General features: G+C 39.3%; 4 protein-coding genes across 4 annotated transcripts; 1 reads left to right on the top strand and 3 right to left on the bottom strand.

The window, feature by feature from the left end:
- Positions 1-436: 436 nt before the first annotated feature.
- Positions 437-1,596, top strand: LOC103965666 (polyubiquitin-like). The gene is made up of 2 exons (XM_048574598.1): positions 437-520; positions 721-1,596. The coding sequence occupies exons 1-2, from the start codon at positions 437-439 to the stop codon at positions 1,594-1,596; spliced, it is 960 nt and encodes a 319-aa protein (XP_048430555.1).
- Positions 1,597-2,639: 1,043 nt separating this feature from the next.
- LOC103965660 (CRIB domain-containing protein RIC7-like) lies at positions 2,640-4,848 on the bottom strand. The gene is made up of 5 exons (XM_018651985.2): positions 4,419-4,848; positions 3,997-4,196; positions 3,604-3,704; positions 3,406-3,481; positions 2,640-3,272 (listed from the first exon to the last, which is right to left on the bottom strand). The coding sequence occupies exons 2-5, from the start codon at positions 4,052-4,054 to the stop codon at positions 2,800-2,802; spliced, it is 708 nt and encodes a 235-aa protein (XP_018507501.2). The 5' UTR covers positions 4,055-4,196; positions 4,419-4,848; the 3' UTR covers positions 2,640-2,799.
- A 1,016-nt stretch (positions 4,849-5,864) lies between these two features.
- Positions 5,865-8,588, bottom strand: LOC103965654 (glycolipid transfer protein 1). The gene is made up of 7 exons (XM_009378716.3): positions 8,368-8,588; positions 8,050-8,177; positions 7,793-7,848; positions 7,462-7,592; positions 7,224-7,359; positions 6,511-6,642; positions 5,865-6,080 (listed from the first exon to the last, which is right to left on the bottom strand). The coding sequence occupies exons 2-7, from the start codon at positions 8,165-8,167 to the stop codon at positions 6,045-6,047; spliced, it is 609 nt and encodes a 202-aa protein (XP_009376991.1). The 5' UTR covers positions 8,168-8,177; positions 8,368-8,588; the 3' UTR covers positions 5,865-6,044.
- Positions 8,589-20,724: 12,136 nt separating this feature from the next.
- On the bottom strand, positions 20,725-23,003 carry LOC103965659 (dCTP pyrophosphatase 1). Its single transcript, XM_018651988.2, has 2 exons — positions 22,779-23,003; positions 20,725-21,163 (listed from the first exon to the last, which is right to left on the bottom strand). Exons 1-2 carry the CDS (start codon positions 22,920-22,922, stop codon positions 20,939-20,941), a joined length of 369 nt encoding a protein of 122 aa, XP_018507504.1. The 5' UTR covers positions 22,923-23,003; the 3' UTR covers positions 20,725-20,938.
- Between the last annotated feature and the right edge of the window lie 2,513 nt (positions 23,004-25,516).

Genomic DNA, 25,516 nt, shown 5'->3' with positions numbered 1-25,516 from the left:
TCTTTCTTCCTTAATCAATTGAACCTCACCTTAAATTATTTGAAACAAATATAGGGTTGACATTCTTGGAGATTTCCTTTTGTCCTACCATTCAAAGCTATGGCTTTTAGTGTTGGTATTATTCGGTTTGCTATATACTAAGAGCACCACAGCTGACATGGATTATGCCTATTCGTCATTGTGTCCTCCTTCTGCACTCAAGTTCGAATCTCCCTCCCAATACATTGTAGTTTACTATATCGTCTCATCAGTCAGCGGAAATGGGTTGTGCTGTTGTTGTTGTTGAGTTTTTATAACATTTTTCGTCTTGTTGGGAAGGCAGCTACTTAGAGACTCTTCATTCTTCATTTCTTTCTTTCCAAGTTTCATCCGAGATACAATTTTTTGCCGAAACCTGGCAATCTGAACAATCACTATTCGGTCTTGAAAATTTCCAATGGAATCACTGAGACTCCGTAGACCCTCACGCCGGGGATTCCGAACACTCCCATCAAGTTACTCTGATTCATCTCGTCAGCAGGTTTTATTATTGCCTTTTATTTACATCATCTTATTTTTTTTTTCATCGGAACATTATAAATCCATCTCTCTTTTTCTTATGTTTCCTCTCACATTTTCTTATTTCGTTTTCTTGTTCTTCGTTACACAGCTGAAGTTGTTTCTTTGTGCATCCTTCAAACTGAACTTTTTTCATGAGATTAATTTGTTTGGTCTTTGTAGCAGAGGAATATACCGTGGAAGGTCTTGAAACAAATATGTGTGAGGATCAAGAAGTCTGTTGTAATTAAAAATTTGAAAGCCGAAAACCCTCAGGAGCGTCTCTTGGGTAATAATACTAATTGGCTTCACAATAGCCAAATACCAGCTGATCGAGGAACTCCGGAGGAACCAAGTTATGGTATATGTCACCCGAACTCAATGAGCATGAAAATATATGTGAAATTTCCGTCAAATCGGAAGACTGTTGTATTGGAAGCAAAAGGGTACAATATCATCAATGACATCAAATCCATGATCTGGTCCAAGGAGGGAGTCCAATCAGGCCAGTACTCTCTAGTTTGTAGAGGAAAACTACTTGAAGATTACCAGACATTGGCGTCACTTGACATTCGAACAGAATCAACCCTTTATGTGATTTTCAATCCAAGAGATGTGATGTCGATTTTTGTGAAAATACCAAGCGGAAAGATGGTTAAATTTGAGGTTAAGGTCTTATACACTGTCTGGGATATCAAAACGATTGTTGAGAGCTTTATCGGGTGTCCTGTTACCGATTGCAGTATGATCTATGCAGGAAATGAGCTGCAGGATTGCAAGACCTTGGATTTCTACCAGGTCGAAGAAAATTCCACTTTAGAAGTTCTGCCCTTTTGGTTTCAGATATTTATTAACACGTGGAGTGGGAAAACCATTACACTTGACGTGACACGAAAGACTACTGTCAGAGAGGTGAAGGACAAGATATTTTGCAAGGTCAGAGTGCCGGTTCATGTTCAGAGTATTGTAGTTGCCGGTAAACGCCTTGATGATGCATGCCGTCTTTCAATTTACAACATTCAGAAAGGCTCCACTCTCCACATGGTTTTGGGTTGGTGAACCAAATTCCACTGTCATTCATCATTCACAAGAAATGCAAGCTAGATTTGAACTTCTGTCAGGCCCTATTCGAATCTTTTCATTTGGTTTCGATGAAATTGTACGGTGTTTTCCATTGAAAGTTGTATATTAAATAATCTCCAACTCATCCTACATTATTGCAATAGATTTTACTGTTTTTCTTTTCTCCAATTTTCACATTACAAAGCTATCTGAAATCTGACCTAGTTTAGGTATATATACGAGATTAATATGCTGGTGGAGTGGTGGCTTGAAAGTTGAAGCAAGATTAGATAAAATCGATCCGCTCAGTTATCAGTCAAAAACAGTAATTTTCGAATACTAATTCATATGTTCGCATGTCAGAGGAATGATTTAATTTGAACGCTCTCACTTTCCTCAAACACAGGCTGTGTGCTGTACTTTATCATTAATTGTAAAAGCATTCTGTTATTGCTTACAAGTTTTTAGTGTTTACATTAATCTCTGGAGGAAAGGAGCTTGTCAAGTTGACCTACAACCGGCAGCGTGAGTATGCCTTGATTCACAAGGAACGGAATTTGGAAACAATCTGAGTTCTCTAGATCGCATTTTCGTTAAAATGATTTGCATTCAGATATTTGAAGGAATTTATTCTTGATTCTTTCATGAAATCTGTTTTACAAGAGGAGTTTCTGCGAGAAGAGTTGCATAAAAATTATGCATAGCAGCACCCAAAGGAATGCCCGCCGGAGACTAAATATCTTTTTGAACTAAATTGGGGCATGGACCCCCACTTTTAGAGAGATTTTTTTACGTCAATTGCTTCCTGTGTCAAACTGAATTTGAGATGTCAGCAGAATAAAATCTTTAGGCTGGAGAAGAACCTCGTGTACGAGTTAGGATCGGGGTTTGGCATAATTATAAAATACTTGGCTTGGAAACAACATGATGAACCAAGAAAACTCCTCTGATGGAGTGAGAGAATCGAACACCGGCTGTTGTAGACTCATTCGACTCATCAAATTTGTTTGTACGTATTCTAGAGGCAGTAAGACAGTACATAAATTGGAAACCAAACTTCTCAAATCTCACTTGGAGCTTTGCACGTCACAGCTATCAACATGACAAATTAAAAATAAAATATGATCAATGAAGCAAGCAAGCAAAGTGTCACACTTTCGGTTTCGAGGGTTTAAGAACTTCAGACCTCAATTTGTGCATTTAGTTCACATTATTCCCGCCCGAGGAACGTTTTGCTTCTGCCAAAACTGGGTGCACTGGACTCTCTCCACTCTTGGATCCATGCACTGAACCTTCCAACGAAATCTCAGTCAAAGAATTCTGGCCTTTTGATCTGTTTGCCCTTCTTGATGACCTCGCTGACCCGCCTTCAGATGACCCCTTTTTCTTCCTTTGCTTTGGTATTCCAGGGGGGTCTTGTGAGGGGGATTCTGATCCAAGATTGTTAGAATTTCGGCTTCTTCTTGAATGACTGCTACTACCTTCTCGAGACTCGCGAGACGGAGAATCCATTGGTCCTTCCTTGGAGCGGTGGCGCCTAGAATGCTTCTTTGATCCATCAGAGCTCTTCTTGGTTGGGGAACCTTCAGATTCATCTGTGGAATGACGCCTAGTCCTTGGAATGTCATTTCGCTGCACCAATTCTTGGGCAGTAAGGCTTGTTTTATGCATATCTGCAAAAGACAGTGATCAATTTTAATGTCACATCAACATGTGACATGCTATGTTGTCAGACTGTCAATCTGAATAGGCAAGGCTAATACTATGAGGTGGAAAAGATATGTTGTGTTAGAAAAACTAGCAAACCTTGGGAGGACAGTTCTTTAACAGTCAATTGCCCAGGGGATGAGACTTCTGGAGAAGCGCCTTTGAACTCATTCATCTGCAAGATGACTGTCATGGTCACAATTTTATGTAAAATGGAAAAAATGTGCTTTTTGAATTAAGAATGATTAACTAGTGTGGATGTTTAAGATCGAGAGACAGGAAGAGCGAGCAACGTACCCAGCTCGGAGTACTATTTGTAGATGGACCATCCCATCCAATGTGCCCAACATGCTTAACATCTGTGGGAAATCCAATTTGTATGTCATCATTTTTCTCATCTGCAAAATTGTACAACTTGGTCAATCACTTTGCCCTTCCTTTTCAACATCTGGTAAAAGATTATTCATATCATCCTGAAGACATTAAGGAAAAAGCAAAAAATCCTGCAATATTTTAGTTTGCATTGTTAATTCTTGCTGACGATAGGAACTGCAAGCTAATTTCACCAAGAACATATGTTGAAATCAGACACCGCACAACTATCTAGTCAATTCATGACAAGGACATAGTATGATGAGAAACCAAATGCATCTAATTAATGTTTGAAAAATCAACGGAAATTGCACTTACCAAACATTTGCGAAAAGTGTTTCAGGCCTTTCAAGAGCCCCTTCACCTTTGTAGCCATTTTGTTGGCTCAAGTGCTTCAGGACATGCACTTCAGAAGAAACCTTCAGCAGAAAATTAAGTTGCGAGTGTAGCGCGTATGGACATCAGCGCTTATTCGAAACTTCAAATGCAAAGAAAGCAACAATGCGTATGACAAGCTCCTGATCATGAAAACCACAAAACAGAGAAAAGAATCAATACTCCAGCAACAATTTGGAAACTCCTTTTCCCAAAGAATATTCGTCAGTTGCTAGTTGCTACACCACCTTGTGTCATTTTCGAAATTGATCCCCAATTAGCGCAACACAAAAAAGTAAGAATCCCGCCTCCCCCATTGATCCAAAAACACAAAAAAAAAAAAAAAAGAAATGTAGTTCTGGTACCTTGAGAAGAAAGGCATTCAGCATGGTACAACAAGGTCTAGCAATGTGAAGACATCATGATAAATGTTGCCAACCCTACCCAAATAATCCAACTGGGCAATGAGAGGTCAATTTACAAACCCAGATTTGCAACTGTGGGATGTGGTGCCATGGGGTCTGACCTAATTTTTTTCATGAGTCGGAAAATCCGAGAAGAATCAGAATTGAAAGGAGAGCACAGGTTTTGATGGATGTCCCGGTGGCGAGTGCAGTGGTCGTTCCCGGTGGCCAATCATCAAAACCTGTAGCTCACTGGATTTTCGGGTGCAAAAGAAAGATAGAAGTAGAAATGGCGAGAACCATAGGCCAAATTTGGGTGAGGGGGCTTGTTAACGGTTTTTCGGTGAATGTGCGGCAAAAGCGGTTGGGAAAAACAATTGTGTGGCAGTTGTGGAATTGTACTAGTTGCTCACATCTTATTTATCATCCTCTTCCTAATTTTTTATCATTTTCTAATTCACCCACAACGGCTCACTCCAATAAATCATTTGTTTTTTTTTTTTTTTTGTACAGCTCAAAAATACGTTTTATGAGGTCTTTACTTATAAAGTTATGAATCAAGAAAGTTAAGAATATATGAGAAAATTGACTTAATATCCACTTTATTTAATCATGATCGATAGATGTCAGTAGTTTTAATACGTTCTGCTCTTGTTCTTTAATACTAAAAGGCGATAACCTGAATACTAAAAGGCGCTGTCGATGTTCTTTTACGAACGAAGTTAGTTCAAATTTACGGAACTAGCTTATGTCTCGTTTATGGGCCGAAACCCAAATGGTTAGAGAATGTGGGAAGGCGAAGATAGGTCAGGGTGTGATTTTCTATAGTAAAGAAATCCATAGGGTGGAAAGGATCTCTTTCGAGAAATCAAGCCACAAATAAAGAGAGTGGAGAAAACCAAAGGCCTCGCGTAACGTTAGAAATCGATTATACTGAATTTACCCATTCGAATTTCTTGTTGCGTATGTCCAAATCAAAGAAAGATATAAAAACTTGGTTGATATTTCCATGGAAATATCCAAGAACAAATCAAAGAAAGACATAAAAATGGGGAGTGAAGTCTAAACTTCACCTCATATCGAAGAAACTTTTAGGTTTAAGTTAAAATCGACAGATATCATCAATATTTCTAACACATCTTAAAAGTCAGAGAAACTCTTATTTTTCGTCCAAACCAATGCTTGACAATCCCTAAAGTTTCAATTTAAACTTCCATCATTTCCATCAAAAGCGACTGATATCGATATTCGATATATCCGTCGATATTTCCACAAATTCGCATATCGATATTTCCACCGATACCGATATTTTAAACACTGGTTTCGTCCAATATCTCACATCAACCTAAGCATACAAGAAGAAAGCATGATAACAACTCAAGGCACGAGCAAGAAACGCAGCATATCAAACCAAATAACAATCAGATACCCTGTGTAATAAACATTCATAAGAATTGAACATTAAACATAAAATCAAATATCCAAGTTAAATGCAGGAAAAAAGTCGCATTATTTTTCATGTTTTAAGTTGAAGGACTAGGACATGTCCAAGAGCACGAGCTTCCTCTCATCAGAAAACCTTCTCAATTACGAAGCCTTCAAATCATCCATGCCGACCCTAGCCTGTGTCAATAGAATAAACTTCGTCAGCATATATTTTAACTGTTTCCGATAGCAAATCAGTTGTTAATTTATTGTCTTCAGTTCTCATTGTTGTTTCCAAATAGAAAATCAATGGAATCACAACTGGAGGAAATTACGGAACTTCCCTTGAGTTTCACTAATCTTACAAGACCCCAGTTACTTTTTAGTATAACGTGTTTCAAGAGCAATAGTTCGGGGAATTTTCGAAACAGAGCGTTGTCCAAACTCAATCTTGTGTGGCTAATTAATGGAATAGAGTCTGTTCCTTCAACTTCTCCCTTAATCATCCATTGGTCATTCTACCCAATCATTGTGGTCAATTAATAATGCAACTTTGAACCTCAGAACTAAACAATGATGTCATAGAAATTCGCTCTCACTAAATTCGGCAACACAAATAAAACCTTACCAAAAACTTGTGATTCTCTTGAAGAAGAGGCGTAAAGGCAGTGCAGAATTTCTCTATGTCACCCATGATATCGCCGTTGCCTCCTATCACCTCCATGAACTTCTTTCGGTCAGGAGCAAGCTTCATGGCAACCTATCATTATAGTGACTAGTAAGTCCAAATTTCTAGAAGACAAAAGTTCTCGTTCGCTATATATATCAAACACTCAGTAAACAAGAGATGAAATACTAAAACGAAACTGTATAATAATTAAATCTCACAGAAATGATCAACTAATGGATGATTAAATCTAAGTGGACTTTACTCGTAGTATCAGAAATTTAGAAACCATCCTCTACTGGAAGAGTAAGACTATTACGATAGGGATTTTTCTAAAAGGGAAAACACAAAAAAGCTTCCAGGGTTAATAAAACTAATAGTGTCTTGGTTTCTGATCTGTACTTTTTACATGCCTAAATTCTTGTACAAGAGAAAGAATAGCATCAAAGAGTAGTTTATAAAGATAGAGATTTGCAAAACCATAAGAGTACCTCCAGGGCCCAACAAAACGAAAATTTTACACAGTCAAGCATTTTAAAACGGAAGCACTGAACTTGCAGAAATATAATCACTGTCATAGTACTATCTAAGTCCAGCATAAGACATCAAAGGACTAAAGCCAGTATGAAAACTGGTAGTGCGTCAAATAATGGAAGGGGCATCAGAGACATTACACTGAAACTTGAACTAGCAAGCCATCCATGATATTTTTTCAGGGTCTTGCCGTAGGAATCTGTACAAGCCTGTGACATTGACCAATCTTGATGCTCCAGTAAGTTCCGGAATAGCTCTACCAAGAAATCCATTGCTCTGAAATGAATAAGAATAGTATCATACATATGAGGTATCAATTCTAACAAAGTGCAACATCATTAAAGCACAAAAACACACGTTAATGATCATATCATTTACCTTGTCAACCAAAGAAGACCATTGGTGCAGCTGGATGATGCTTTTGCTGTTTTCGTTTCAATCTCAACTTGTACCAATCTGTACAAGTGGTTGAATGCGGCAGGATTGGATGTATATTTAGATTCCAATCTCTGTAAAAACCCAAAATTGACGAGATTGAGAACACAAATGGGCACTCAAAATAAAAAAAAACTAAAAGATGATCTAACTTGTTTACATAGTATGGAAATATAGATCACTGACATGTACAAGTTAGACAACACAAAACATAATTCTACTAAACTCACAGCGAGCACAAATGGGGAAAATATAAGTAAAAGAACATTCTTACCGTTATGTTACCTCCGATGTCCGATTTAACAAGGGTCATAGCAGCTCCAAACTTATCTAACATCAATTTCAAATTTCAACTTGTAAGTCAAAAGGATCAAGCCCAGAACCAACTCATGAAGCTCATATTATAAAATTTTAACAAATGGGTAGCTAGCATTGTGCTTAAAAACCAGGTACAAACAGCAATCGGGCATTAACGAAAACGAAAACCCGGTTCAATTTCTAGGTCAGAGCAAAAGAGGGGGAGAAATGAACCTATAACAGGCAAAATCTGCTTGCAGACATCAAGGAAGGGCTTGGTCAGAATCTCTCCTTGTTCGGACTTGACAGTCTTGAATCCTTCCAGAGCAGGAGCGAACACAGTCCCCTCCATCTTCTTCCCACTTCACAGCGCAATTCATATGACCATTCAAATTCACACACACACACACACACACACACACAAAACAAATTAAAAAAAAAAAAGGGTAAAATTTACAAATAAAGCTCATATCTTTCAGATTAATCGAAAAAAGATCCAGATGAACAACAAATGGGTAATTCAGATAGAGTGAAAGGAAGATCGGAGCTTACACGAGTTGCTGGTGCGGTTGGATCTGAGTGAGATTGCAGAAATGGTGAGGATCAAAATCGAAATTCAAAATGTGGGTTGGGTTGGATTCGATTGTTCAAGAAATGGGAAACCTTTGGGTGGAGAAATTGCAATGGGAGAATCGGATCCGTCTTCTGTGATTTGAATTGATTTGGAAGGTAAATGTATAGATGGAGTGAAGGGGATTTGACTAATTGACATCAACTACGAATCCGCAGAGTCCGGGATACGAAGACGTGTTGGATTGGCGAAAGGGATAACCGCCAGCCCGCTCAAGACTGGGAGGGTTCGTGGCCGTTTTAATTTTTTTAATTTTAATTTTTATAATCTGTTTAATTTTATTTTTTTTTCGTTTTATAATCAAGTTATAATTCATGCGCATATTCTTTCAGTTTCATCACCGCGAATTCATTCTTCTCCGAATCTCGTAATTAGGAGTCGACGGATGGATAAATTTGGACCGTTCAAAGAAATGAGAGAGATCAGGACTTTTGGTTATATGAGGTGAATTAGTAGGATAGGTTAATGTATGACGTAGGATTTAAAATGAATGTTTCTAATCACCGTGTCCATCGGTTCCAAACACAGAAATTCAGATTATATCTCGATTCTAGCACCTCGCTCTTTTATTCTTGTTATTGGATTAAACAAATTAAGAAAAATCAAGGGATAGAATTAGAGTTTACAAAAAGGTGAAAAAGAGAGGATTAATTACAGTACAGTATATGCCCTTAATTGCTTTACTATTTAACTGTTAGTATATTCTCTCTTTTTAATTGTGTATTTTATTGTTAGATTGTTAATGTATTAAGTAAATGAATTTACGGTAGCTAAAACCAAAACATGATAGTGTGTATTAATGTTCATATTTCATATGGAGATAATCATGGGCTAGGAATTAAAAGGAACACTTTGAATGCAGTTGTAGACATCAAAATTTCGGTGAAATGAATGTTGACCAATAATTAAAATTTCAACACTCACGTGTCACATAAATTTTACATGTAGCGTGTGACTCAACGAAAAATCGAAATAAATTGGAAAAGTCATCAAATAGGACACGTGTCAATACCTGGCAGAAATGATTTATTTCATCTGATTATTTAAATCCAAAAATCAAGTTTTGGAATTCTATAAATAGGAAGCCAAGGCATTCATTTGAGGGAGGAAAAGAAAGGAGAAAGAAGAGAAAGAAAGAAGGGAATTCACATCACACCAAAACCTTGAAGCCTTGAAACTCTAAAGCTCTCAAGCAAATCCCGAAGGATCAAGAAAACACTCTTCGTTCTTCGTCAAACCCTCCTTCAAGGTCAAGCCCCAACGGCCCTTGAAGAACTTCCGCCGACTCAAGATCAAGCCCCGACGGCCCCTTGAAGAAAGTGTTCATCATCCGTTCGTCCTAAGATCAAGCCCCAACGGCCCTTTGGATCAACAACCTCAACAAATCCACACATCCAATCAGTCTTCAAGATTAGGCCCAAAAGCCCTTGAAGATCCGCTCATCCATCAACCCTCAAGATCAAGCCCCGACGACCTCTTGAAGAAATCCATACACTCAGTCTTCAAGATTAGGCCCAAAAGCCCTTGAAGATCCGCTCATCCATCAACCCTCAAGATCAAGCCCCGACGGCCCCTTGAAGAAATCCATACACCCAGTCTTCAAGATCAAGCTCAAAAGCCCTCGAAGATCCGTTCATCAACTGTTCATCCCTAGATCAAGCCCCGACGGCCCTTTGGATCAACAGCTCATCCACAAACCTACACCCTACGAAGATAGAATCAGAGGATCAAATTACAAAGAGATTGTAACCCCAAAATCATTAAACATAAAATATATTTTGTGCACGTATTCTTGTTTCTTGTTTCAGGAATTTTCCGTGTTTACAAATTTGGCACGCCCAGTGGGACAATCTCTACCTCTCATCTCTGTCTCCGTTCAAGATATTCAAGCACAGTCCATGGCTTCAAACAAAGAACAAGTCATGACTATCGGCACTACCTCCATTGAAAGACAGCTGGTTCAGATGAAGGAAACAATTGCAAGGCTGATAAAGACTGCAGAGGAGAAAAACTTGCAAACCGCCGGACTCATCAACCGTCTGGAGGCGCAACATGGTGTCATGGTGAAACCAAGCTCTCTTCCAACTAAGAGGACCGAAGAAGGCTTCAACCCAAATGCCTACGAACTCATGTCAAAGGCTAGGCATGACTTTGCTTCCTCTTCAAATCTTGGAAAGAAGGTTTCAAACACCGTCAACGACAAAGATCGCGACCTCACCAAAACTCAAAAGAAGTTGAAGGAGCATGGTTACGGAGTTGACAACAACCAAAGCACACCTCCAAAATCAATGGCATCAAGCAAGGGACAAACCGTTCTTGCAACCACCAAAGGAAGAAGCATAAGCACTTCCGCCACGAATGTAGCATCCATTGGCACCACAACCACTCATCAACATGCCGCTTTAAAATTGGTACCGCTAAGCGAGCAAAGGGAACATCAAAGGCGCGAGTCTATCATCAACCTAACCTTGCTGGGGGCACCAAAGCATGCTGCTAAGGCGCATAAGATGACATCCCAAAATGGCCAATGGGTTTCTTCATCAGCACCCTGGATGTCTGAAGGAAAGTCATGCCTATTGGTTGCACAAGTCATGACCATCGGCGTCACCTCTGTTGAAGAACAGCTAGCTCAGATGAATGAAGCAATCGCAAAGCTCACACAGACTGTGGAAGAGAAGGACTTGCAGATTGCCGCACTTGTCAACCAACTAGATGCGCTGCCCGACGTAAAAGTCGACCCAAATATTGGCCTATTAAAGAAAGAAGGTGACGAAGAAGAGGAGCCACCAGTGGAGAAAGCTGAAGAGAAGCCGAAGCCAGACCAAGCAATGACATCCATGGGATCTCTCTCTATCCAGCAGCTACAGGAGATGATTGCAAGCACTATCAAGACACAGTACGAAGGAAGCTCGCACGACTCCGTACTGTACTCAAAGCCTTACTCCAAGAGGATTGATGCTTTGAAGATGCCAAGGGGTTATCAGCCCCCAAAATTCATGCAGTTCGATGGAAAAGGCAACCCGAAACAACATGTCGCCCATTTCGTTGAAACTTGCAACAATGCTGGGACAGAGGGACACTACCTCGTCAAACAGTTCGTGCGTTCGCTGAAAAGTAATGCTTTTGACTGGTACACTGACCTCGAACCTGAGTCTATCAACAGTTGGGACCAGCTAGAAAGGGAATTCCTCAACCGTTTCTACAGCACTCGTCGTACTGTAAGCATGCTAGAGCTGACCAGTACGAAACAGTGGAGAGATGAACCTGTCATCGACTACATAAATAGATGGCGTTCATTAAGCCTGGATTGCAAAGATCGGCTTTCTGAAACCTCCGCCATCGAGATGTGCGTTCAAGGCATGCAGTGGGGACTACACTACATCCTTCAAGGCATCAAACCACGAACATTTGAGGAGTTAGCCACCCGCGCCCATGATATGGAGTTAAGCATCACCCGTCATGGGAAGAAAGAGCAGATCGCCGACTACAAGAATGACAAAGTTTTGGGGCCAAAGGTGGATAAGGCTACGTGGAAACCCACCAAGGAAGCGATGACGGTCAACACAACTCCAGTCAAAACCCATACACGAGGCAAGGCGATTCAAACCGAAGCTTTTCGTGATCAAGAGATACGTAGACGCACTTTGAAGGAGCTTGAGGAGAAGACTTATCCCTTCCCCGACTCTGACGTGGTTGCCATGTTAGATGACTTGCTGGAAAAAAAGGTGATCGACCTACCTGAGTGTAAACGGCCGGAAGAGATGAACCGTACTGACAGTCCAAGGTACTGTAAATTCCACCGCTTCATTGGTCATCCGACGGAAAAGTGCTTTGTGCTAAAAGATCTCATCATGAAGTTGGCTCAGAAAGGGATCATCGAGCTAGATCTTAATGATGTGGTGAAGTCAAACTATACCACCGTCACTTCTGGCTCTTTGAACTCAAAATCTTCACCTCAACCGCTGGGGGCATGCTCCAAAACCATGTCAGTCAAGTCAAGTGAAGTTGAAGGATGGACTTATGTCACTCCAAAGAAAATGCACAAGAAACATAGGTCTCCTTCACAAGTTCACCAATCGGAAAGGGGGCAAAACAGCTACCGTCAACCTTCAAAGCTACATGAAAGTATTGAGGATGATGAAGTTATGACACAAAGATCGTCCGTTGCCATCACGATGCGCGATTTCTTCCCCAAAGACTTCTTCAATCACTCAGTCAAGACTCCTTGCTATGAAGATTGCAAGGAATGCCTCTCTAAGATCGTTTGACAAAATCATCAAAAAGACACGCTCCTTGCCTGCACGAGCTGAAACTGCAAATGGCAACAAAAGCTCCTCGTTCGCACGAGCCTAAAAGGTGACACCAAAAGCTCCTTGTCTGCACGAGTTAAAACTGCAAACGACACCAAAAGCTCCTCGTTCGCACGAGCCTAAAAGGCGACAACCAACGCTCCTCGTTCGCACGAGCCTAAAAGGCGACAACCAAAGCTCCTCGTTCGCACGAGCCTAAAAGGTGACACCAAAAGCTCCTTGTCTGCACGAGTTAAAACTGCAAACGACACCAAAAGCTCCTCGTTCGCACGAGCCTAAAAGGCGACAACCAACGCTCCTCGTTCGCACGAGCCTAAAAGGCGACAACCAAAGCTCCTCGTTCGCACGAGCCTAAAAGGTGACAACAAAAGCTCCTTGTCTGCATGAGCTGAAACTGCAAATGGCACCAAACGCTCCTGGCCCACAAGAGCATAAACTGTGTATGGCAAAATCATCATCAAAATCATCACTCATTTGAACTACGTTATGACTTGATCTCTTCTTTGGAAGAGTACGTAGGCAACTTGAAACTTCAAAACTTCAAGTACAGTCACATCAAAATAAATAAATAAATGTTTCATTAAAGAAAGTCAATTTTATTACAAAAGAAAAGAAAAGAAAAAAATACATATGTATTAGAAAATATATATATATTCTCTACTCAAAAAAAAAAAAAAAAAAAAAAAAAAAAAAAAAAAAACAGAAGGAAATATATACAATATATATACAAATCCAGGCCCTCATCAAAGTCCAAAGACAGCTTCTCCTCCATAGCCCAAAATCCGCTTAGACCCTCTAGACCTCAAGGCCCGTGACAAAATATCCACCAAATCAAATGGAGTGCACCGCAGCTCAAGGCCTAAAGAATTCGGAGAGAGAGCCTATCCTCGCCGCCTTCACCGAGTTATCCGAATCCCATCTCAATCCATCACCTCCCCAAACTGTGTTCGAAGACTGCAACTCTTCTTCTTCCTCCGCTTCCTGGGCTGCTATCTCCGAGCTCAGAACCCAAGAAGAAATTAGCAGCTTCTATGGAGGTAGTAATGGAGGAGTTCCAACTGATGTGATGGATGAGTTTCAGCTCCAAGAGCAGCTCTCCTTCCTCAACGATGGCTGTCCACCACCAATGCGCCGATACCGGAACAAGTTGCGCCGCCGCCTGACTTTGTCAGATCGGGCCACACAGAACGGGTTATCGGATCGGATCCGGTGGTGAGTCCGATGGAGTTCCAAAGGCAATTGCAGAGGCTACAAATCGGAGAACAAGATCAGCAAGCTATGTTAAAAAAAAAAAACAGTTTCTTCAAAAGAAAATGTGTATATATATATATATATAAATTCCACCATCAGACCCAGCAACGGCAGGACAAGAGTCCCAGCCGGACTCCCAGTCCAATCCGCGGCGCCGGCGATGTGCTGCTGCAGTGGGGCCAGAGAAAGAGGTCGAGAGTCTCCAGGACCGAGATCCGAGCTGTCACCGATGAGTCCTCTTCGTCGGCTCAAGCGAGGCAAGCTTCGAAGCTGCAGAGGAGAGACAAGTCCTTGGTCCGATCGCCTCCGCCAGCACGGCGTCCACTGCGTCCAAGGGGATCTAACCCAGAAAAAAGGATGTGGAAAAAGCTCTGCGGGGAGCAGACTGTGTGTTCCACCTTGCTTCGTATGGCATGTCAGGAAAAGAAACGCTGCAGTTCGGCCATATCTTGGACGCGTGTCTCGAGTTCGGGATTCAAAGGCTGGTTTATGTGAGCACATATAATGTTGTGTTTGGGGGACAGGAGATTGTCAATGGGAACGAGGCCTTGCGCTATTTCCCTATCGACAACCATGCCGATCCATATGGCAGGAGTTCGCCTTGAAAAAGCCAGAAAAGGTATTGAGAGAGCTCATGGAAAGGACTCTTCTCGTGTCAGACTCCTTCAGGGAGGTCGCTATCCAGAGCTTGCACTATATTTGAGACTAGAGCTACTGGAAGGGGTGGTTGCGTATCATAGTGGCCAGTACGATAAATCAAGGAAGGTGCTGACTTCTGCACAAGAAAAATTCACCAAGCTACAAGTGCCAGATGAAGCTCTATCACCTGTTATGAGCATGGGATTTAAAGAACGAGATTCTAAAAGGGCATTGCGGATGAGCAATCAAGATGTATCTAGTGCTGTTGATTTTCTTGTTGAGCAGAAGACAAAGAGAGCCCAAAAAACGGGAAGAAGATATTCAGCGACAAAATGAAATTATGGAGCAAAAGAAGTATGGGAACTCACTGCTGTGGATGTGCTTGGTGGTTGTGCTCGGTACTCGTGCTCAGTGGCTCTACTCCTTGCTTGTGCTCAATGGTGATGGTGGAGCTTCTTCCTCTGTCTCCTCAAGCTGCCAACAAACCTCAAGCTCCTCACTCTGGCCACCATGATCAAAATCAACGAAGAGCTTCATTGACCGCCGTCAAACGACTAGCCGGTCTTCAAACTCGACGTCTTACACTCTGCCTCAAGATCTGGCTACTTCTGCACCTCCACTGCGGCCTTTGAATGTGATCAACAAAATCAAAGTTTGTCAACTCACACTCAAAGATCTCATCCGTCTGCTTGCCTCTACTGCTGCCTTTGAATGTGATTGACAAAAACAAAGTTTGTCAACTCACACCCAAAGACCTCCTCCGTCTTCTCTCGAACTCGGCCTGGGTTTTCACCCACAAACTCAGCCTTGCAGATCACCATATAAAGAAAAAAAAATGATGGAATCTGGATGGACAGCACCATCCCAAAAAAAAAAAGAAAAAAAAAAAAAAAAAATATATATATATATATATAATAAAAACAATGATGGTGCTTCTGGAACCATGTGCAAAAAGAAAAAAAATATATATATATAATAAAAAGCAAGAAAAAAAAAAAAAAAAAAACACAATGATGGTGCTTCTGGCACCATCTGAAATATATATATAAATGAATGGTGGATCAGTGCCACCGAAAGCAAAGAAAATAATATAAATAAATAAATTAAAATAAAAAGGAATGATGATGGACGGTGATGTATATGTTTTATCTGTATTTAGCATAATACACTGAAAAAAATAAAGCATTTCCATTAATATCCAAAAAATTACAAGTGTGTAAAAAAAAAAAAAAAAAAAAAAAAAGATGGAGCTTTCACAAAGGATGTTCACGTGAAGCCCCATTACTTGGCAAAACTCTAGAAGCGGAAGGCATCGGAGCAGAAGGCATCGGAGCGGGAGGCGTTGAAGCTAGAGCATTCCAGGCCTCAATACTTGGCCAAACGCTGGAAGACCCAGGAAAAAGGTGCCTCTGGAGGAAAGACGAAAACCTTTGACGGTCACTCTGAATCCGACCTTCAGACTCTTGCAGCTCATCAAGCTTCCTCTTCATGCCCGTCGAATAGTTGTTTGCAAGCACGTGCAAGCTTCTATTCTCATGCTTCAGCTGCTTGATCTCTTGTTTGAGACTTTCCACCTCCGCCATCAAGGATTCAACTTGGCGGGAGCGAGCAAGTAGGCGTTGGCCCATGTTGGACACAGAGCCTGCACACTGAACGCTGAGAGCGAGGGACTCTTGAACGGCCAACTCATCGGACCGTCCTGAAAGCAGCCGACTATCTTCAGGAGTGAGGAGGTTCCTAGCTACTATCGTAGCTGTTGTTGCGTCCTTCATCACAGAGTCTTCACCTGTAAGAGGACCGTTAGAAGATAAAAAAGAAGGGCGCCATACATTACCTTGACGGGGCACAACCGGATCGCTGCTGAGACTCAAATCTAAGCAAAGGTTCGATGAGTTAGTCATTTTTCAAAGGCGTTCAAAGAGAAGGGATGGAGCTAATTCTCAAAAGGCCGGAGACGATTTTCAAGAATGGGCAATTTTCAGAGTGTGTATGTTGGAGTGATCAATACCGCTCTATAAAAAGCCAAGCGACACGACCACCGATTCAAAAATCCGGATTTTCCAGCGTGAAGTTCGGCGACGCGTTCGCGGCTTTTCAGAAAACGCGTTCAACTTTGTCAAAAGATATCTGACAAAGTCGAGAACACGTAGAGGCCATCATCGCAACTACACATCTTTAGCCGACAAGCGCAAAGTTCGGCGACGCTTTCTCTGCTTTTCAGAAAACGCGTGCAACTTTGTCAAAAGTGGCGCTCGTTCAGAAATCGAAGAGGCGTCGTTCAGAAATCGAAGAGACGTCTGTCGACAAGGGTAAAAGAACAAGACCACCACTTGCTATTAAGAAATCCCTATATGTGTCGACCTTCGTCTCTTATGGCAAGGCAGACCTGAAGAAAATGCCCAACTCTTCCTTACCTCTGAGGGCGCACTCCCAGCAAAGCCTCTCGAAATACACAATTCTTCTTCTTCATTTGAGAAAACCTATTCAACCTTTGAAGATACCAGATGCCTGGAGTACAGATGACCCAGGAGGAAACGATAGATTGAAGCATGTGCTGATTCATTCACCGCTTCTTCAAAAGCAAAGGTATCTCATATCATCAAGGGCGAAAGCATAGGTATCTCATATCATGCTTTTTCCCTATCTTTTCCTTTGCCCTTGTTCTCACCTGCTAAGACAAGGACAGAGGAAGCAATATGTCGGAACCTCCACTCAAACCAGTTGCCACCAAGGAGTGAAGCACCATTTAAATGCAAAGGTTGCATTCAACTCCTGCATCGGAGGACAAATACTACAAGAGAAGATGCTAAACCTGCATAAGGAAATACCACTTCTGCAAAGGGGAGCAAGTAAGGCAAGTGAAAATGATACATCGAAGCATGTGGAGACAAGCACAACAAATATATGTGTTGATTCATTCGCTGCTTCTTCGAAAGCAAAGGTATCTCATATCATGCTTTTTCCCTGTCTTTTCCTTTGTCCTTGTTCTTACTCGCATGGCAAAGTGAAAGAAGCAATCAGCCGGCACTTGGAGTCAGTCTTCCGATCTGGAACCGACTACCTGGAATCTATTCCTGGTTGCTTACCTAGCGTTGCTCTCGAGTAGTCATCTTCAACGGTTGATACACTGCCAGAGAAGGGACAAGGAAACTTCAATTTTTCCAATTCGTATTCAATACGAATTGGAAAGATTGAACAAAGAAACAGGTCAGCACCTCCACCTCGTACTTGCCTGCCATATCCTGAAACCGCTCGTAGACCTTCGGGGGGAGACCAAAAGAATCTTGCTGCCCAGTTCAAGAGTAGCACAAAGGAAAATCAACGAGCGGAGGAGACAAGAAGAATCCTCCAGCCCAGTTCAAGATCAAGCCTCAATGGCCCTTGAAGAAATCACAAGTCCGATTCAAAATCAAGTGTTCACCACCCTTGAATCAAATTCAACTCCAGATAAAAGGAGTAAGTTCAGACCTTCGGAGGAGACCAAAAGAATCTTTCAGCCCAGTTCAAGATTAAGTTTGTGGAAAATCAACGATTGGAGGAAACCAGAAAATCTTCCAGTCGAACTCAAGATCAAGCCTCGATGGCCCTTGAAGAAATTTCCAGCTCAATTCAAGATCAAGCCTCGACGGCCCTTGGGTTGACATCTACATTAAGGGACTTCAAAACGCATCTTCTACACGTGACAAGCACATGTCTACGACGCGCCTTGAAGTGGGGGCATTTGTAGACATCAAAATTTCGGTGAAATGAATGTTGACCAATAATTAAAATTTCAACACTCACGTGTCACATAAATTTTACATGTAGCGTGTGACTCAACGAAAAATCGAAATAAATTGGAAAAGTCATCAAATAGGACACGTGTCAATACCTGGCAGAAATGATTTATTTCATCTGATTATTTAAATCCAAAAATCAAGTTTTGGAATTCTATAAATAGGAAGCCAAGGCATTCATTTGAGGGAGGAAAAGAAAGGAGAAAGAAGAGAAAGAAAGAAGGGAATTCACATCACACCAAAACCTTGAAGCCTTGAAACTCTAAAGCTCTCAAGCAAATCCCGAAGGATCAAGAAAACACTCTTCGTTCTTCGTCAAACCCTCCTTCAAGGTCAAGCCCCAACGGCCCTTGAAGAACTTCCGCCGACTCAAGATCAAGCCCCGACGGCCCCTTGAAGAAAGTGTTCATCATCCGTTCGTCCTAAGATCAAGCCCCAACGGCCCTTTGGATCAACAACCTCAACAAATCCACACATCCAATCAGTCTTCAAGATTAGGCCCAAAAGCCCTTGAAGATCCGCTCATCCATCAACCCTCAAGATCAAGCCCCGACGACCTCTTGAAGAAATCCATACACTCAGTCTTCAAGATTAGGCCCAAAAGCCCTTGAAGATCCGCTCATCCATCAACCCTCAAGATCAAGCCCCGACGGCCCCTTGAAGAAATCCATACACCCAGTCTTCAAGATCAAGCTCAAAAGCCCTCGAAGATCCGTTCATCAACTGTTCATCCCTAGATCAAGCCCCGACGGCCCTTTGGATCAACAGCTCATCCACAAACCTACACCCTACGAAGATAGAATCAGAGGATCAAATTACAAAGAGATTGTAACCCCAAAATCATTAAACATAAAATATATTTTGTGCACGTATTCTTGTTTCTTGTTTCAGGAATTTTCCGTGTTTACAGCAGTTCCTAGCTATCAATATGTTTTGACTAAAACCTTGTATGTTTTTAGTTTTTTATCGAAGTCCTTAACATTAATGTAATAATGTAAGTTACTATATTTTTAAAATTAAAATTAAAATTTGTATTTGTTTATATTAATAAGATTTTCAATATAACCCATAATTTGCAGGATTAAAAATAATAAAATATAAATTATACTCCCTATTATATTTTTTGCGTGTGTGTGTGTGTAAATATGGGTACATTCATCCAAATTAACAAAAAAAAAATTATTATACCAAAACATGGATACATTCTTCAAAACACATTTAAAAAAGGAAGATATTAGGCTTAATAAAACATTAGTAAATTTCTTCGATTAAAGTTGACATAGATACATTCTTAAATCAACGAAAAAAGAATGTACCCATATGAGTTTAAAAATGGATTAAATTTTTTTTAATGGGTTTTATATTAAAAAATTGGGTACTTTTTATATAAATAATTTGTACATTTTATATTAAAAAAAGGGTACATTTTACATATAATAAATTGGTATATTTAATAATAGGTACATTTAAGATTACAAAAATTGAAAATTATGTGAATGGGTACATTTAAGATTAAAAAATTGAGAATCTTTTTATAAAAAAACTAATGGGTACAAACTTATTCTAATTTTTTATTTTTTTATTTTGGAAATGTTTGAATTGAAAATTAATTTGGAGTTTAATAAAGGTGTGGGTACTAATTTTTATTTTAAAAAATATGTAATAAACATGTAAATTCATTATCACATTAAAGCTAGGGACTCCAATCAAAATTTGAAAGCTAATAAGGTCTCAGCCAATGAACATTAGTAACTAGAAACCAGATACTAATTTTTTCGAATTAAAATCTATCTCTACAGCTCTGAGGCCTTTGACTCGGGTGAGATCTGCCTAATCTTGAACACTAAAATTCGTTAAATTAGAGAGCAAACGAGATTCAAATCCATGTCATGATGTAAGGGAAAACACTCCTCTTCACCATTGTGGTAAAGGACCACTTAATCTTGAACACTAAAGTTGATTATCAACTTTCGGAGCTTGTTTTGGACGTTAATTATTCGAAACAAACAAAAAATTGTCAGATTAATAGGTAATCAAAAGCTGGTGTAAAAAGTTGATATCTGGCCTTGTTTGAGTTTGATAAATGATCATAATTAAATTTCAATTAGAGTAGATTGAACCAAGAAATATGAAGTAAACAAATTTGTATGGAAGTGCATTTCTATATTTGTACATTTTTAATCAAATTCATAAATCATCAAATTAAAAAGTTGTGCATTGTCGTACAGTTTAGTGATGTACTTCTTTATATTTACACTATATCAAACTCGTTATTCATAATTTAAACCAAACACTTTTAACGTATAAGTAGAAACAAATAGATGATATGAAGTATACACGATCTCCATCAGCCAATTAGAAAATAAGGAGAAATTAAATTAATTAGACATTGCACTCTTAAATTCATAGAATTATTGTATTGAAAATTCCAAGTTTTCAAAGCTCATCATCTTATCATGAAATAAAATTGAGAAATACACAAATTATCATGTGTTTGAATAATTAAGGTAATTAATTTAGAAGAATTTGGGAGGGTATTTGATGGCATTCTTGACAATCTTTTTGGAGGCAGCATGGGCAAGATCAATGCCGCATATATCCGCCAGCCTGATGAGGTAAAGAAGCACATCGGAAAGCTCTTCTCCCAGATGCTCTTTATCTGATTCCTCCCAATTTGGCAACCCTCTGTCCACCTCTCCCCTCCATTGGAATATTTCTGATAGCTCTCCTACCTCTCCCACCTATACACAACATCCAGTCCATCCTATATGTTATACCAAACATGAAAATTATTTATCTGTTTTTTAATTCTATTTGTATTTGTATTTGTATTTTCAACCACTCGTGTCATACAATTTAGCAGTTTCATATTTCAGAAACTACTAAACCACACTCATGTGAATGAATAATGTTTAATGGTCTTGGTGTTTCATGAAGTTTATGTTAAAAGTTCAAAAGCAAGTATGTATTAGGCTAGTTGCTCAGAGCACTATGACTGTCCACTTAAACCTTAATTTGAATTCTCATTCCCGTAAGTTAAATAATTTAAAATTATCAAATAAAGAAACACCAACAAATTAATGAAACGGACAGCCCATGCACATGTTTAGGAATAATATGTTTGCATCTACAAAGAGATCAAATAAAATGGAACAAAAGAGGAAAAATAAAAAACTGTATGTATGTATGTGGCAAATTAAGGAACAACATCTTCCAACATGTGCGTACATACCAAGCGATAGTCAGTTAGCGAGAATGAGCTTAGTGCCTAGAGAACTAAGAGGGGCCTAGGCGCTTTTTAAAAAAATAATATTTACCATATATATATAATAAGCATTAAATAGTATTTGTGTTCTTTTTAAAAGGCCGAATACAATATCTTATATTCAATGTGCCTAGCATTATTTATATTTTATATATGTAAAGAGAATTTTAAGTAAATATTATGGAAGGATCTTAAAGAGAAAAAGTAAATAATGAACAACGAATAAAAGGGTAATTCTAGAGATATTAAATTTGAAGATTAAATTTACAAACTAAATAATGTGTCACCAATAAGAATAATCACATTTATCAACGCTTAAGTAATAAACAAATCATCAACTTCCATGTTCTTTAGTTTTCAAAATTTTGTCTACAAATATAATTTCCCTAACTTTACCCTAGATAAAATATTAAACAAAAGTTCAACAAAAGAGGAGGTGGTAAGGATAATAAATATGAAATGTTAGCAAAGAGGAAGGTGGTGGGATTCATTTAGAGAGGAAAAAAGGATACAAAACGATGAGTCTGAGAGAAAAACCATGTCGTTTACGTCTATAGGTAATATTCAAAGGCAAATTATCTTCCTTACGAGTCTGTTACTGGCTCTGCAACTAAAAAAATTTCAGATTCAGTGTTCCGTATAAGCTCGCCCACCCCCGCCTACTTTAGTCTAGCTTCGCTCAAACGGACGCCTGATTCATTTTCTAATTCTCCTCACGCCTATGGCAAAATCGAAGCCGTTAGCCATCGCCTAGTGCCCTAGGTAACCGCCTAGAGCAATTTTTCAAATACTAATATACTTATATTCTTCAGACTGTGAATTTGAACCATACATTAACATAATATCATCATAATTAATATGGTAATACGAATATATAAACATCTTATGTCCTCAAAACATTTTCCAAGAGCAAAGAAGATTGCATGACCCAAGCGTAAAAACTAATGACAGAGAAAAGTAACATAGAAATGAATGACAAGATGATGGATAGAGTAGCATAGTTAGGCATGCATCATACATAGAACATAGTTTCATGGTTAACAAAACAAATGATGAAGGTAGATAGTAGTGGGGGAAGGATATAGTTATACCATAGCAAGGAGTAGATTTCTGGGACTATGATATTTCTCCCAGTCTCTAGCCTTGGCGAATTCCTCAAGCTTCTTCGAGAGGTCCTTGAGACTAATATTCTCTCTTTCTTCTTCTCCTACATTAATCTCTTCTCCTTCTCCCATTTTTCACTCTCTTGGGTTTTTGCATGGAGATGAGAAGAGAGGGACTTTTTATAGCTTGAAAAAGGATGAAGGTGCAAATTTTATTTTTATTTTTTGAGGGAATAAGTACCTTATATGCTAATAAAATCGACAAAAGGAAAAGGATAAAAAGTCTAAAAATGCCTGCCCTCGGTCATCCTGATGATTTATACAAGAGATTCCTTACCGTCCACCCCAGTGTGTTAAATGGCCACTTCATTGCAATAATTAGTAGAGAATATTCCATGTTAACTCACCATTTGTTAGGTTTAAGTCAACAACCATTAGGAATATTATGGCCGGTCCAGATTGAATGTACGTGTGAGTGTTCCAACAACTAGTTGGATTTAGGTAAGTCATAAGTAGACCTGATAATTTCTTACATGATCCGTTAACATGATACGTAAACAACATGTAAATAATAGGTTTCGAGTTAACGCGATAACCAATCGGATCACACGATAAGAACTCGTTAATAACGAATCCTTAATAAGTTTACACGAGAATGACACGCATGTAACCCGTGTCGACACGATAAGAAAAAAGTTATTTTGATGATTTTAATTTTTTTAAACTACTAAAAAAACTTACTATAAAATACAATAGATATATAGTGGATATGTATATATTGTTTATTAATTATTATGGTATTATGTTTTATTCATTTATTTTTATAGTATACTATAGGCAAAGAGTGAGATTAAAAAATTATAAAACATATTAAAAATAAAAATATCAAGAAATATAAAAATACTAAATACATTAAAAAAAATTAGAATCGTTAATTTACAATTGCGAAAAATGTGAAAAAATATATGCAAATGCTCGTAATCACATCCTTTACACTTTGAGGATGGGTATATTATCGTTTGAATTTTTAAAACCATACAAACCCTTATGAATAGTAATTTTAAGGGAGTTCAAAATAAATAAAATTCATAATCATTAATGTATAAGTCTGAAAAAATGTGAAAGCATATATAAATGTTCGTAATTGCATCTTCTACGCTTAGAGATGGTTACATGGTATCGTTTATGTAACATCCCACATCGCCTAGGGGAGTGGATCATGTAAGCCTTATATGTATATTCTCATCCCTACCAAGCATAAGGCATTTTGGGAGCTCACTAGTTTCAGAGTTCATCGGAACTCCGAAATTAAGCGAGTAGCGCACGAGAGTATTCCCATGATGGGTGACCCACTGGGAAGTTCTTGTGTGAGTTCCCAGAAACAAAACCGTGAAGGCGTGACTAGGGCCCAAAGCAGACAATATCGTGCTACGGTAGAGTCGAGCCCGGAATATGGTGGGGGCCCAAGCTGGGATGTGACAATTAGGTATCAGTGCTAATCCCTGGTCAGAAGTGTGCCGACAAGGATGTCGGGCCCCCAAAGGGGTGGATTGTAACATCCCACATTGTTCAGGGGAGTGGATCCTATAAGCCTTATATGTATATTCTCATCCCTATCAAGCATGAGGTCTTTTGGGAGCTCACTGGCTTCAGAGTTCATCGAAACTCCGAAGTTAAGCTAGTAGCGCGCGAGAGCATTCCCCCCACTGGGAAGTTCTCGTGTGAGTTCTCAGAAACAAAACAGTGAGGGTGTGGTAGGGGCTCAAAACGGATAATATTGTGCTATGGTGAAGTCGAGCTTGGGAGGTAGTGGGGGCCTAGGTCGGGATGTGACAGTTTAGATGTTTAAAACCCTCCAAATCTCAAGAATGGTGTTTTTTATTTGAGTGCAAAATTAATAATAACTATTGTAGAAGTGTGAATATATATATATATATATATATAGGAACTACAAGTAGGCGGTAAGACCGTCCATGGAATTGATAGTGCGGAAGTAAAATATATATAAGCAGAGTAGCAAATGGGGCGGAACTACAGGTAGGCGGTAAGACCGTCCATGGAATTGATAGTGCGGAAGTAAAATATATATAAGCAGAGTAGCATTTCAAAATAATAAATCAAAAAGAACTGGGGCTGATTGAAACGGAATATCCATGTATGATCAACAATAACATGAAGACATAAGATCAAGTTTAACATAGGTGATGTATTCATGAAAATAATGAATTTAATCTAATGATGCAGATAGATTTTGAAAATAAGTTTATTAAAACTTATTGCAATGCAGATTACAAACTGTTTTGCCTAATGGCAGATGATGATTATAAACAAGGTAGAGCTCGCAGACATCCTGGATAATGATATATGTATTACAAGTGTTTGGGTTTTCACTGAAAATGTTCTTTGTTCTTTTAGAATACGCAGAGAATTCTCGACTCGAAGTCCCCCTTTCCAGAGAATGAGTCCTCCCTTTAAGCTACTGGGAGAATGATTGAGATTATGAAACTAAATCTGGGAATCCGGCTTGGCCTCTGCTGAAAGCTGGAAAAGCTGGCTGCATTATGAAGCTTTACTGTGGAATCACGATGTTTCTTTTACAAAAGCTGAATGAACAGTGATGTGTCTGAAAATGAAATGATGACAGCTACTGCTGATGATGCTGTTTTGGATACAATCACATGAGCAAATAATACACCTCTGAGAAATCAATATTCGAACGGATCTTG

Source organism: the organism of the source record quoted next, unplaced genomic scaffold (genome assembly GCF_019419815.1).
Source record: "Pyrus x bretschneideri cultivar Hongxiangsu unplaced genomic scaffold, Pyrus_bretschneideri_v1 Contig73, whole genome shotgun sequence".
Lineage (NCBI taxonomy): Eukaryota > Viridiplantae > Streptophyta > Magnoliopsida > Rosales > Rosaceae > Pyrus > Pyrus x bretschneideri.
The sequence above is the reverse complement of the archived record's forward strand: the minus strand, read 5'-3'. Positions and strand labels throughout refer to the sequence as shown.

Bases quoted from the DNA above. Each gene is read 5' to 3' on its own strand.
- LOC103965666 (XM_048574598.1), top strand. From the start codon at position 437: ATGGAATCACTGAGACTCCGTAGACCCTCACGCCGGGGATTCCGAACA. The intron at 521-720 runs GTTTTATTATTG...TGGTCTTTGTAG, and splicing joins CTGATTCATCTCGTCAGCAG to CAGAGGAATATACCGTGGAA.
- LOC103965659 (XM_018651988.2), bottom strand. From the start codon at position 22,922: ATGGGAGAAGGAGAAGAGATTAATGTAGGAGAAGAAGAAAGAGAGAAT. The intron at 21,164-22,778 runs GTATAACTATAT...TGTTGTGTATAG, and splicing joins GAAATCTACTCCTTGCTATG to GTGGGAGAGGTAGGAGAGCT.
- LOC103965654 (XM_009378716.3), bottom strand. From the start codon at position 8,167: ATGGAGGGGACTGTGTTCGCTCCTGCTCTGGAAGGATTCAAGACTGTC. The intron at 7,849-8,049 runs GTTCATTTCTCC...AATTGATGTTAG, and splicing joins GCAGATTTTGCCTGTTATAG to ATAAGTTTGGAGCTGCTATG. The intron at 7,593-7,792 runs GTAAGAATGTTC...GGGTTTTTACAG, and splicing joins ACATCGGAGGTAACATAACG to AGATTGGAATCTAAATATAC.
- LOC103965660 (XM_018651985.2), bottom strand. From the start codon at position 4,054: ATGGCTACAAAGGTGAAGGGGCTCTTGAAAGGCCTGAAACACTTTTCG. The intron at 3,482-3,603 runs GTACGTTGCTCG...GTCATCTTGCAG, and splicing joins CAAATAGTACTCCGAGCTGG to ATGAATGAGTTCAAAGGCGC. The intron at 3,273-3,405 runs GTTTGCTAGTTT...TGTCTTTTGCAG, and splicing joins TAAAGAACTGTCCTCCCAAG to ATATGCATAAAACAAGCCTT.